The sequence below is a fragment of the Rhinoderma darwinii genome, chromosome 1 (genome assembly GCF_050947455.1).
Source record: "Rhinoderma darwinii isolate aRhiDar2 chromosome 1, aRhiDar2.hap1, whole genome shotgun sequence".
In the NCBI taxonomy this organism is placed as follows: Eukaryota; Metazoa; Chordata; class Amphibia; order Anura; family Rhinodermatidae; genus Rhinoderma; species Rhinoderma darwinii.
The window spans coordinates 294,735,720-294,749,996 of NC_134687.1; the positions used below are offsets into that span (position 1 = coordinate 294,735,720).

General features: G+C 41.3%; 2 protein-coding genes across 2 annotated transcripts in view; both read right to left on the reverse strand.

Annotated features, from left to right (window-relative positions):
• LOC142741632 (serine protease ami-like) overlaps positions 1–14,277 on the reverse strand; it is a 278,481-nt gene that overhangs the window by 195,634 nt on the left and 68,570 nt on the right. The gene's annotated exons all lie outside the window — the stretch shown is intronic.
• The window catches only part of R3HDM4 (R3H domain containing 4), a 42,421-nt gene that overhangs the window by 4,628 nt on the left and 23,516 nt on the right, over positions 1–14,277 (reverse strand). The window contains exons 2-7 of the mRNA XM_075825360.1: positions 12,970–13,124; positions 12,176–12,294; positions 10,601–10,718; positions 9,656–9,741; positions 5,894–5,979; positions 1,333–1,388 (exon numbers count right to left, since the gene is read on the reverse strand). Of these exons, the coding sequence (XP_075681475.1) occupies positions 1,333–1,388; positions 5,894–5,979; positions 9,656–9,741; positions 10,601–10,718; positions 12,176–12,294; positions 12,970–13,124 (620 nt within the window). The remainder of the gene's footprint in view (positions 1–1,332; positions 1,389–5,893; positions 5,980–9,655; positions 9,742–10,600; positions 10,719–12,175; positions 12,295–12,969; positions 13,125–14,277) is intronic.

Sequence of the window (14,277 nt, forward strand, 5' to 3'; positions counted from 1 at the left end):
AGTGAGGGAGTGTTTATTTCAATAAGTCTGACTGACATCTCTTTATTAAGATCACTAGGGCTTGGTGTCCGCCAGAGGTGGGCTATGTCCATCTTTGGCTGACACTAATCTCTCCATACTATTTTCCCAACACTCAACGCACCAAGAGTACAGGGAAGAGCCCGGAACCATCAGGAGTGGCCCATCTGATGTGCCAGGCCTGTCCTGGGGCGGCCACAGGCTGTTTTTTTTGTAGGATGGGAAGAGACCAATAGCCATAGACCTTCCCAGCCGGATAATATCAGGACGCGGCTATTGGTTTTTCTTGGCTGGTTATGGAAATAGGGGGAAACCGCACGTTGTTTTTTTTTTCTTTAATTATACATTTATTTATGGCACAGTAGAATGCCTATATTGTAAATTCTCAGAAAAAAACAAAACAGAAAACCAACAGACACAGTCATGATATTATCAGGATGGGAAGGTGTATGGCCATTGGTCACTTCCCATCCTACAAATACCAGCCTGCGGCTACCCCAGGAGCAGCCCATCACATCAGATGGGCCACTCCTGATGGATCCGGGCGCTTCCCGGTACCCCTGGTGCATTGGGTATCGGGGTAATAGTATGGAGGGGTTAGGGTCAGCCAAAGGTGGACATAGCACATCTCTGGCTGACACCAAGCACTAGCGATTGTAGTGGAGAGGTGTTAGTCAGACACCTCTATTACTAGCGCTGCTGTAAAGTGAAGACATTTTGTTTTAAAAAAAAACCAAAAAACTTTATTTAAACACTCCCCACTACAGCCCTCTTTCACCATTTTATTTGTAAAAAGTAAATCCCAAGACGATCTGACGTAGTAAAAGACATAGAAACCTGTATATTAAAAAATAAAAACACATGGAAGGCAGTTAAGAGAATACAATTATATACTCCTATCCAAAAGCGGATTCCTGATGTCCCCGACTCTGTTAGTGAGGATGATCCTGTAGTCAGAACCCCTGTCAAAATTCCAGCAAGGTATATGTCAGGAGAGCTGGACACAGCGATCATGTCATTAGCGCTGGTCCATCTGAGGGCAATGGAGAAGGTGGTGGCCATCTTGCATCCCAGACAACAGGGACTGGAACCAGACCAGAAGCAAGCAGGAGAAGACCAACAGGTAGGTTAACAATTATTTTGCACTTTTTAATATTTTTTTTGACTGTAGGGTCTCTTTAAATAGTTCCCTAATGTAATATTTAAAGTGGTTCCAAGCTGAAGCTTCGCTTTTAATACTGTTGAAAAGAGAATCTTGTTCCAAACACCATCACCAAATTTGAAGATCACCATCCCAACAAAAATCTTTCTTACTGGCAGAGGCCAGATCCATGTACTGACACACAGCATGCAGCAGGAGGCGCTGGTAACTGTGAAAGAACCAGATAAGAAACCGTAAGCCTGAAATATATAGCACATAGATTGTACTAGATCTTTTACAGAATGTCCTACAGAATGCACAGGATCATGTCAAGTCATTTTATTTGAAAATTACAGTACAAAAATACACATTAATCTGAAATGTCCTATCAAAACTATGCAAAATATATTAATTGCGTGGCCCTGGAGTATCTTTTTAGTTAGAGGGTTTTTTAAGCCGATAAAAATGTATGGCCTATCCTCAGGATAGGCCATCAATAGTTGATCAGCTGTTTTGAAGGGGGTGCAGCGCTCGTACAAGTCTCCTTCATTTCTACTTGCGCACTGTGAATCGTCGACACACATGTAGCGGCGATTCACAGGTATTGCAGCCTTCTTCTCCAATTCACTTCAATGAGAGAAAGCTGCAATATTATGAATCGTCGCTAAATGCACGTCGAACATTGACAGTGAGCAAGAAGAAATGAAGTGGAAGCCATGCTCACACGAGCGCTGCGGCCCCTTCAAAACAGCTGATCGGCGGGGGTCCCGGGAGTCGCACCCCGAACCATCAGCTATTAATTGTCTATCTGGAAGATAGGCCTTAAATTTTTATTGGCTGGAAAACCCCTTTAAAATTACTAGGTACGAGATAGGTAAAGGGCATTCAACACCAGTGGAGATATAATCTACATAAGCATTTGAGGAACTTTGCAAACACATTTTTTATATGGACTAGTTTCACTGTTGTAACTTAGTGTTGCATTTACAATTCTGCTGGGTGTCACTAAAATATCTCAGACACACCAATAATATCTCGAAAGGCATAGAGGCAAAAAAAAAATAAATATATATATATATATATATATATATATATATATATATATATATATATATATATATATATTTTTTTTTAATAAAAAGATGTTACCAGTGTTTTTTGTGTACCTTTTACACAACGTCTAACTTTTCTTTTTTTAGATACAGCTGCTCTGTATTCCCTCACAGATCAGCTTTATCTAGTGCTATTCACTGAATCCGTCAGTCCAGCTGACCGGACGGGTTCAGTGTTGGTGGGTCCTGCGTGTCCCAGACACAAATGATCCACCTGTAAACCATCACATGTAAGTTCATGCACCAAATTTAGAGCGTGTGCCTTTCAATAAATTTTGCTCCAACAGTTTAAAGAGGCTCTGTCACCAGATTCTCAAATCCCTATCTCCTATTGTATGTGATCGGCGCTGCAATGTAGAGAACAGCAACGTTTTTGTTTTTTTTTTTAAAAACGTTCATTTTTGGCCAAGTTATGAGCTATTTTATATATATGCAAATGAGCTTTGAAATGGACAACTGGGCGTGTTTTTTTCGTATGTCCAACTGGGTGTGTATTGGGTTTTTAACTGGACGTGTTTACTTGTTTTACTAACTGGGCGTTGTGAATAGAAGTGTATGATGCTGACGAATCAGTGACCAATCAGCATCATGCACTCCTCTCCATTCATTTACACAGCACATAGTGTTCTTACTAGAACGATGTGCAGCCACATACACAAGTGTCCTGATAATGAATACACATGACCTCCAGCCTGGACGTCACGTGTATTCAGAATCCTGACACTTCTGAATCCTTTCTGTGAGATTCCAGCAAGCCACGTGTAATCTCGCGAGATTACGAGGTAAACGAGATTTTGATTCCCTTGCTGGAAATCTCACAGAAAAGATTCAGAAGTGTCAGGATTGTGAATACAAATGACGTCCAGGCTGGAGGTCATGTGTATTCATTATCAGGACACTTGTGTATCTGGCTGCACATCGTTCTAGTAAGAACACTGTGCGCTGTGTAAATGAATGGAGAGGAGTGTATGACGCTGACTGGTCACTGATTGGTCAGCGTCATACACGTAAACACGCCCAGTTAAAAACACAATACACGCCCAGTTGGACATACGAAAAAGATACACGCCCAGTTGTCCATTTCAAAGCTCATTTGCATATATATAAAACAGCTCATAACTTGGCCAAAAATGAAGGTTTTTCAAGAAAAAAAACACGTTACTGTTCTCTACATTGCAGCGCCGATCACATGCAATAGGAGATAGGGATTTGAGAATCTGGTGACAGAGCCTCTTTAAGACTGGCATATGAAGTGACAGTCGTTATAATCTCCCTCCTTGACTTCTCCTACAATGTCTGATTTAATAATATATGGACAACTTTACATTTTGGGAGGAAATCCTCTTGTGTATTTAGTTATTAATAGCATACAGACATGCTTTAGTTATTAATAGTATACAGACCATGGGTTGTCCAGAGGTGGGTACATATGATGACATACTCACCAACAGGACCATTTTAATAAAAAATGGGGGGAAAACCCACAGTATAGAAAACAAATATGTAAAAAAATAAATATGGAGAAAATGGCAATCTTTGGGACAATAATACAATAGTACCAGTAGCAGCTGGTATGCGGTTAAAGGGGGTTTACATTACCGTAAATGTACCTGGTTAACATGACCACGTTTAGTAGGGATGTAGATAAAACCATGCTGCTAAGAGCGCTTCTGGAGAGGAGCCAGAAGAATGACAGAGCAAGGAAGAAGCGGAGAAGGTCCACCATGCTGCTTCATCCGGTTACTTGGCTCTCAACAGGAGCTCTATACATGTACCTATGCTACTTGCCCCTCGAAGTTGATATCAGGCCCTATACTGGTCACTTAGAACCTGTGTGATTGTCAGTCAGATTGAATAAGAATTAGTACTTTTTCAATCTTTGCGGACAGGCAGATAATGATGGGATCTCTCAAGTTAGCAGTACATGCTCAAAGCAAGACAGCAAGATTACAGTAATGGTCTCTTAAAAAGCACATAGTCAGTTATATGCAATTGTCTGTCATTTTCTGCATAAACCGTGCACGTTCAAGGAGAAAAAATAAAAAAAAGACAGTACAAAATATAAACTATATATTAGTTCTGTAAAAAGAAGAGTATGTACCATGCGTTCTGAAAGGCTCAAACAGTACGTTTCATGTATCATAACAGTATCAGAGGAAAATGCAAGCCACCAGAGTAAGGGCCTGTTCACATCACCGTTCGTTTCCGCGGAGGGGTTCAGTCTGTCGGGTTAACCCTTCAGAGGAAAGTCAAACGGAAACCTAGTCGAGTCCAAAACGACGGAACCCTGTCACAACGGTGACAGACGGAAACCATTAGCTAGGTTTCTGTCACCATTGTGTTCAACAGTGAGGGAAACAGAAGCTAAGGTTTCCGTTTGACTTTCCGCTGAGGGGTTAACCTGACGCAAACCTCCAACGGAACCCCTCAGCGGAAATGAACGGTGATGTGAACAGGCCCTTAGTTTGTTTTTTAATGCAGGTTGCAAAATCTAAACACAAAAAAAACCACAAAAACATTATGTGAATGGGGCCTCAGTTTAGGTCATGTTTTGCGCATATGATGGGAAAAGCTCTTGATGTATACATTAAATGGTGGCTGTGATGGATGCCTAAAAGTGGCATACACCACCCATAGACTAGAATGGTATCATGAGCTTTAAAAGGATGCTAGAATAGCCTATGGGTGACAGATGGCACTGTATGGCATCCATTGAACGTATAAGTCTTGAAAGGCTCATGAGTTATATACTGTACGTTTACGTGCCATTGCCATTTAAGATTTTGCTGCCCCCCTCCACCCCACCGCCCCCAAGGGGGTGGGGGTGTTTTTTTTTTTGGCGTTAACAGATTTTATGACCCCATTAAATCCCACCAAGTTTCAACCCTCTACCTCGAGCCGTTCAAAAGTTATGAGGGTGTTCCGGAACTTTTGGTGGGCACTGTGTGTGTGTGTATAAATATAATACATTATACATTATATATATATATATATATATATTTTTTATAATGACTTCTACCGGCCAGACGGAGACCAAAAGAACACTCTCTTGGCCTTCGTCTGATTAATTGACCCCTATGAAAACATTTAACATGTACGTTGGGAGATTTTACTGACGCACACATTAAACGTGTATGGCAAAAACGTGATTGGGCCACTCTGGACAAAGCCGATACATTGTGTTTTGCTTAGTGCAGGGCCTGAGGAGGTGGCGCATGACACAGGTATTCTGACTTGTGTTTTTTTTATGTGAAATGCATCGCCCCCTCAGGCTGTGTAGTAGGCACTGAAAAAAATATATGGGATTTGATTGGCATGCGCAGCAAGGTCAATTTTTCCAAAGATAATTTTGATACATGAGGTCCAATATATTCATATTCTGTCTCAAGAGCACCAATGCACTCTAAATGTATTCCTTTCGGGCATTCAAGCATGTAATGGAAAAAGTTGTGTGTGCCCTCACCATTATTTGTAAGTATACACCCAACACATTGAAGGTCACTTTTCTTTGCACGATCGATCGGATTAGATCTTATGGCAATAAACCTATATATCTCATGATTTCCATTGATGCCTTAGAGAAACAGAACGGACGTGGCAAAACTTTGGTGGCAGACAATACCTGTTGTCCATCATAGAAATATACACAGATTCTGGGCTGACTGAGAAAAAAGAGAGCATCTCCTCTTCCAAGAATTCCAGTGTTCCCTGTTTGGAGAAAAACATGAAATCAGGGTAATCTTACACTCAGAAGATCAGCGGCTTCACTCAGTATATCATTCGTTTCATCACTCAAGTTATAGAAACTTCCGCAGGGTGTTGGCACTTATAAAAGGTGGTAGGAGATCCTTGCTACATAGAGATTTGAATCCAAAGCTGGCCGTACAGGGGCTAACTTTCCCCAGATCGGACCATAACTGGCAAATATTTTACATTATAAAGGTATAGGTGAAATCTACGGAACCGATCGTTTCAACAACAAACGGTTATAATAAAGTAAAACAAGGGGGAGGAAACCTCCAGCTCACCAGCTTGCCGCCTGACAGTCCTGCTTCGCCCGGATCTCCGCAACGGTCCACGGTAGGCAATAGTACAAAAGGAAGGATTTGATCCAGCGCTGCAATGGTGTGATTTAAAAAGGAACGTATTCCCAATTTTATTGGTATCCAAAAAACTTGTTTAAAATTCGGTAACAGGCTTGGCATCAAGGCAGTATTTGGTAGGTGTAATGGGCCTATGCGTTTCGAGCACGGCTAGTGCTCTTAATCATGGCATTCATTCACTCAGTTTTTTGGATACCAATAAAATTGGGAATACGTTCCTTTTTAAATCACACCATTGCAGCGCTAGATCAAATCCTTCCTTTTGTACGGTTATAATAAACATAGTATTATCTGGTCGCCTTGGTCAGTAGTAAATTTTTGGGTGTATGGCCACTTTAAAGGGAAGCGGTGTGGAAAACGCCAACATCAACAAAAACAGAGTACAATCTGAACCCTAATGTACTTTTTCAACAGTCAGAACAAGACTTGCATAAAATATATTTACTATACTGAATGAAGCTGATGAATTATCAAGCTTTTTAAGGATTGTAGCGGCAGTCTTTCTACCGATATCCGATTTAATAAGTGATGCTGTGGAGAATGCTGGAAGGAGCTTCCTTTCTCTACATATTGCTCCATCTCATGAATTACTAGAAGACAGAGTTACATACTCCTGCATTTCAGTAATGAGTATGGATATACTCCTGCTGTATAGACCCCAAATATGCAAATTCATTTATAACTGATGATCACTTCTGAATTAAAATGTATGGTTGCTGCAGAAGGGTTAAAAGGGGTTGTCTGGTTTCTGCAAATGAATTTGATTTTTTGTGTAATTAAAAGTTATAAAAGATTTTACATTTTACGATCTGTATTCATTCCTTTTCAAGATCTCGGCTTGTTGTTATTTAGCAGGAACATTCATTGGTTACTTCCAGTGGATAAAATTCAGTCCATGGTCATGTGGTGGAAACACAGGTGCTGGGATCATTACAAGACACAGCTCTGATACATATACTGTAATGAGCCGTGCACCTGTGTGTCCATCACATGATCACGGACAGAATTGTATCCACTGGAAGTAAACAATGAATGTTCCTACTGAAGAACAAGCAGAGATCTTGAAAACCTTAAAAAGGGGTTTTACTATCAGGGACATTTATGACATATCCACAGGATACGCGTGTGATCCCCGACCGTGACGAAGAAAATGAGCGAGCTACGCTGTTTCCGTAAGTCCCATAGAACTGAATATTAGTTACGGAAACAGCGTAGCTCGCATGCTACTCTGTTTTCGTAACTGCCATTCACCATTAGGGTATGTTCAGACGCCCTATTTACGGACGTAATTCAGGCGTTTTACGTCTGGAATTACGGCCGAAAAAACGGCTCCAAACATCTGCCCATTGAATTCAATGTTCTGTGCAGACAGGCTTTTTTTTTTTTACGCGCCGCTGTCAAAAGACGGTGCATAAAAAGACGGCCACCTCAAAGAAGTGCATGTCACTTCTTGGGACGTAATTGGAAAACAGCTCCAATTACAACCGTAATGGACGTCGCAAAAAAAGTGAGTACTTGCAAAAACGTCTGAAATTCAGGAGCTGTTTTCGCCTGAAAGCAGCTCCGTAATTTCAGACGTATTTTACGTTTGCATGTGAACATACCCTTATGGGAGTTACGGAAACATCGTAGCTCAACGAGCGACGCGGTATTCCTCTTCATGGTCGGGAATCACACGCATCAGCCGGAGCACAGAGCAGTAGAATGGGGTTTAAAGGGCCACGTTCTAGAGATAGGTGCGAGTCCCAGTGGTGGGACCCGTATTTATCTGACATTTATGACATCTCCTGTCATAAATGTCCCCGATATTAAAACCCCTTTAAAGGAATAAAGAAATTACATTGAAAAATTGGATAACTTTTAATTATACAAAAAAAACAAAAACAAACATTGAGTTGCTGAAACCGGACAACCTCTTTAACATAATTAAAGCTGGTCAAACAATTAATGAACCAACCAATGATCTAAAGTGTGCAGGGGGGGGAAGTAGTAAAACTGTTTTGGGAGATAAAAAAAGGGATAAGGCTGTGTTCACATCAGCGTTGTTTTTCCGTTGAGGGGTTACGTTGGAGGTGTCCGTCGGGAGAACCCCTCATCGGAAACCTTAGCTTCCGTTTGCCTCCCCATTTATCTCAATAGTTACGGAAACGTTGTTAATGGCTTCCGTTTGTCACAGTTGTGACAGGGTTCCGTTGTTTTGATGGAATCAATAGCGTAGTCGACGGAACCCCTCAATGGAAAGACAACGCTGATGTGAAAAGGCCATAAGGCATGTTGGATTTCAACATGTCTGATCCTTTGCTCCTCCAAGAGTTGAAATGTTGCTAGAGGCAGAAGCTTATCTCTCTTTCTCTTCTTATTGAAATAAACATGCATGCTTGGCCCGGCTGACCCACGAGTGAATGTTTTTTGAGGGATATAATAGAGAGATAGTCTGTAAAATGACTATTCACACGGTGGGTGTCCTAGTGCTGGAGTTCCCAACGATTCAGACAATTATCACCTATCCTTCCCGATTCTGGGAATACCCCTTTAATGTTATCATTTACTTTTTCCCCTGGACCTTAATAACCTTTTGTAATACCATTAACATCCACCAAAATCTTGTTTCCCAATACTGGACAAATCTTTACACTCGGGACAGACAGGGTAGGAGAAAATATATATATCAGAAGTTAATGCCTAGCTCCTAGTTTTCATGTTAATTATTCCAGTCTCCTATCAGGACTATGTTACTTTGTGGCAAGGTGCTACATTTAAATGGGCGATCGCCATTCTCGCGCGGGATGTTATTTTCTTATACAATTTACACTTTGGACTCTTATCCCACAAACTTTTTATAGTACATTTAGTCCCATAAACTAATGATAAACATTATGCTGTGCACGCTGGACTCACAAGTAATGAATTTATCAGCCTTGAACAGAATGAGGAACATTGAAGAAGAATCGTTGCAGGAAGGAACGTGTCTCACTAGGACAGCATGACCCGGACGCTCCGATAATTTAATCTTAATATATGCAGAGCGGTCTATGTCAAAAGCATTTATTACAGAGGGAACCACATTCAGCATTTACATTACGGACATGGGCAGAGTAGGCATGAAAAACGGAAAAACCATGCTGTACTGTACATCCTGGCACAAAGGCGCTACATATCAGAAGCAGCAAGCTTATTACCAATCCTATCAGATCAAGTTTTTTTTTTTTTGATGGAGACTTGCATTAAAAATGTAGAGTTATTAAGATTAAAGGCTGTAAGGAAATAAAACAATTCTTAACCATTGGTATCTGGCGTCTTTTCAAGGTGCAACGCAGACTGCGGCTGATCCTCTGATAGCACACCGCAGGGGTGTATGCAGGATACTCTAAAAAAAGTAAAGAGAAGCATTAACAACATGGCAGCTTTAACCCCTTAATGACAGGGCCTTAAAAGGTGTTTAGGAAAAGACATATTGTTGTCGAAGTTTAAAGATCTAAAAAAAAAAATGTTATAATGTTAAAAAAAAAAAAAAAGGGTTTGGTCATAGGAAGGAAAGTCACAAAAATTCCACGGGAGAATTGCGGCCCCATTCATTCCTATGGGACCATGCACACGACCGTGGTTTTCACGGTCCATGCATGGCCCAGGAGCCCGCACCACAGAAAGAATGGGCAAGTCTTATTACAGCCGAGTTCTGCGGTCCAGGCTCATTGAAAATAATGGCCGCGGCCATGTGCACGGCCCACGATTTGCGGGCGGCTCGCGGCCGGTCACTCCGTGGCCGGCCGGCCGACCCAAAAATCACAGACGTGCACATGGCTACGGTAGTGTGCATGAGGCCTAATAATACACACATTATGTAATCTGCAGAAGAACGCAACCATACAACAATCACACAGCCACAGAGGTGGAGCGCAGCCAGAACTTGCTAATGCCGCTCACCATAACCCCGCTGCCTACTAAGGTAAATGAGGTTCTTTACGGCTTTTTATTACTAGATTATTAACCACATCATTTGATCCCTATGCACAATGCTCCATAGAGAAAGCTTTATGTACGTGTGGAAATAAATGTTCCAATCATACAGCAGGGGTCCCGGAGATCTCGGCTCGGGACAAAATGTACTAATAGACGGCTTTAGTTCAGTTTTTGTGCCCATTATAATGAAACCTTCGAATTCATGAAAATTTTTCATACATATTTGTACATCTTATAGGTGAATTATAAAAGGTGCATTCAAGTACCTGTCCTCTCATCTTTGCTTTTATTAACCTTCTCTCTAGGTTTCCTCACTTCCCGTTCCAGATAGGCGAGTACTTTCTCCTGCTCTTCCCCAGAACGGTTCATGAAATCATTCCAGATCTGTGGGGGGAAAAAAAATAAGAATCTATTGAAGCCTGTGGGAGTAAGAGAGCGGAGAACACAGCCACTACCCCATTGAATTCTTTGGGGACTGTGGCCATGAGATCCCCTTCTTCTTATAGGTGAGGGTCCCAGGTGGAACCTGCACCTATCAGGGATTTATGGCATAGTCGATAGATATGCCGTAAATGTTTAGAATGGAAATAACCCCTTAAAGTCATGTCCTTAAGTGCATTTAAAGCGTACCTATCGTTATATATTTCTTTCATTTTACTTTTAGCCTCAGGTGCGCTGCTGTATTACAGCTCTGCTTTGTATAGAGCCGTAAAAAGGCTCCCATTCAAACATATAAGACCTATATTGTACCTCTGACCACCTCCAATTTCATACGGAGGAATACAGAGGTTTTTTTCTGTCAGATTATGTACGAATTCAAATAGAAAAAAAAAAGGTTGTGGCATATTTATTTACATGCCATATGTACAGAGCTATCCTTCCATTGCTTTGAGAGTAAAATCACTGTACATGCGGCAACCAACGGAGCCTGTATGGTAGCACACAGAAGCCGTGTGGCTTTGTAGTAGGAGCCCTATGGCGTCTGTGCACACAGCTCTGCTTAAATCAGTAGTACATGTTAATACAAGACACTTTGCTATATACGTTATAAGGGGGAAAGTGGCATCTTCCTCACCTTCCATCAGCCTGTAGTTCCCCTTCCCCTCTCTGTTAGTATTCACAAACCTCCTCAGTTCCTCAAAAAATCCATCTAGTGTAAAACAGTAAATAGAAGACAGGGAGGAGGGGGATGCATCTGCAATTTCTCACTCAGTGTTTCAGTAAACAACATAAAGGGGAGAGGTGAGGGGGAGCAGCAAAGGGGAGACATCTGATTGGCTAAGAGCACACAGCCACTCATCAAGCATGGAGAGAGAACATGTGCATTTGCGGAAACCAGTAGAACGAAAGGAAAACATTATCTAGGTTGGACAACATTTCTGGCTGCACTAATACACATCTTCAGCTGCCTAAAGAGTGAATTTTTTCTTTTTTTTTTTTATAACGATAGATACGCTTTAAAGAATATTTATTATATATCAATTACGCAATTCCGAAAGCTTAAACGCGCCCTTACATATTCTATTCTCATAGTCATCAACACGGTTTGAAAACTGATGTGCCACTAACTGCAAGAAATAAAGATCAAGGAGAGTGGAGTTGATGAAAACATATATATAAATTGTGATATAAGTGCGTATTATACGGACGGTCAAATTCATTGCAAGAGGCAATTCTGCTGGGTAGAGTTGAGGAAAAAAAGAGCAAGATAACAGCAACATGATGAATGGATACAGTCACATACATTATCCCATATACATTGTAATTCTTGAATCAGGGTTGCGTTAGTTACATCTCAGCTAGCAGTAGTACTACAATCTATTGTCTGTAATACCACTTACCTCAATGTATATCTCATTATTACAGACTTCTGCAAATATGCTGGGAGATGCACAGATGCAAGAGTCAACCTCATCGGCAACACACTCATCCCTTTCTAACAAACTCATTAGATAGCGATCTGGAGAAAAAAAAAAGGAAAATGTAAAAAATAATAAAAAAAAAAAAAATTGTTATGTCATATGGAGTGATCCCTATTCTAAAAAATAGGCACATTTGTAGTGTTCTATTGTTCCTCTTTTGGTCGGTTTTATTCCTTCAGTATTCACAGCAGGTAGAATGACAGGGGCAGACTGACCATTCGGGCAGAACACACAACCCCTTGGTAGACTATCATTCCGACGTTAGTTCTGGGCACATGGACCTCACATATAGGTCCCCACTCTATTAGCTAGAAATGTTAAATAATAGCAGATCCCGTTTTGGCGAATGAGACTTTTTAATACCAGATGTTCCAGGAACCTGCAACGACCAGCTGACTTTCGGAACATCTACTTTCAGAGAAGGGGTTTCTCGGCGAGTCAACCCCTTATTGCAAGTAATGGTAGTACAGGTAGGTAGCTCCACACAACGAGGGTAAAAAATGGGTAAGTTAACTGTTGACCACGTGAACGTTTTTTTTTTCCTATAGATATTTTTAGTTGAGCATTGGGATCATTGAAATGCTATCTTAAAAGAAGCTAAACAAGAGTCATATTCGGCTCAATACAGAAGTCACTACAAGACAACTTTTTAACTGAGGTGGTGGGTACATTTTACTATTCTGCCAACAGCCCCTGCCCATGGATTTTCTCACTGTTTTCCAGACGACGAAGACTCTTGCGTCCTTTGGCTTTCGGAGTCAGGTCAGAGTTTCGGATTGCACGGTTTATGTAGTATTGCTTGCGTTTTGCACTAGACGTCTTCTTGGATGGAGAGCTTGGCAAAGGGGATAGGCAGTCCTCAATTAACCTGGGGGAGGGGGACACACAAAACACAGATATAAAGAATGAGCTAGACCAATTGGCACCTTCTTCTGTGTACTTTATAGTATAGTGTATGACACTGCAATATATGTGTGCAGAAAAGCAGAGCTCACAAGGAGCGGTGTAGTATATACATCCTCAAACCCCAGACAAAATCCTTTTAATTATCAATTATTTTTTTTGCTGTGGGTATCATTAGCACTACTAGTAGATCATAAATTTGTCTAGTAGGAAAACGCCTCTAACAGAACCGGCCATGAAGGTATGATTGGTGGGAGTCCTGCAGAGAACAGGGGACCCATGTGCCCCATTTGCAGCAGAGAGGTGGCCTGCTCACGCTCCTCTGCAGACGAGGATGCAAGACATTAAATAGGATGTGTTACCCTTGGATGGGGACAAGAACAGCATCTGAGGCCCGTATAAGCCAGTGAGCTAAACCAAGCTTCACCTTATACCAAACATATTTTTCTAGAAAACCTGTTACACCAGTAACACTTTTGCTAGCAAAAGGAATGATGAGAAGTATTGGTTTTGCCTTCTTAACGCCTTGATTTGGGAATTGGTTTCTCATTGTTCCTGGCGTTCCTCTGCACTCATAGTTGCTCTTCTTATTCTTTGAGCTTCGGTTTTCCTTCTTCTTTTAGTGACTGTCGTCGTCTTCGGACAAGTTTGTTCTTTTTGGCGGCATTTTCTTAGTGCAATTACGCCCCTTAAGGCAATTATACTCTTTAAAACAATTACGCCTTTTAAAGTTGTTTCGCTCCTTAGAGCAGTTACGCCACTTAAGGTGGTTACGCCGCTTTGGGCGTTTCATTAGCCTCTTCACCACCTCTGGCTTTCCACCCTCCCGCTCTTATCCACCACTCGACCACTCCTACTCGAATATCCACCAATACCACATGAAAATCCTACGCTCCAACTATTATCCACCACGACCAGTAACACTTACCTGTTATTGTTGCTTCTATCATTGAATCGAAATAATAAGGAATTGGAAAGGAGGAGAGAAATTTGGTTTGGCCCCTACCAAGTTTGGTTGTATTTGGTAAAAAAAAAAAAAACCTCAACAGTGCCTCGGACACCACATCCTCGCCCAATATATCAATATATACATGATGTGAATTAATATGTGGACATAC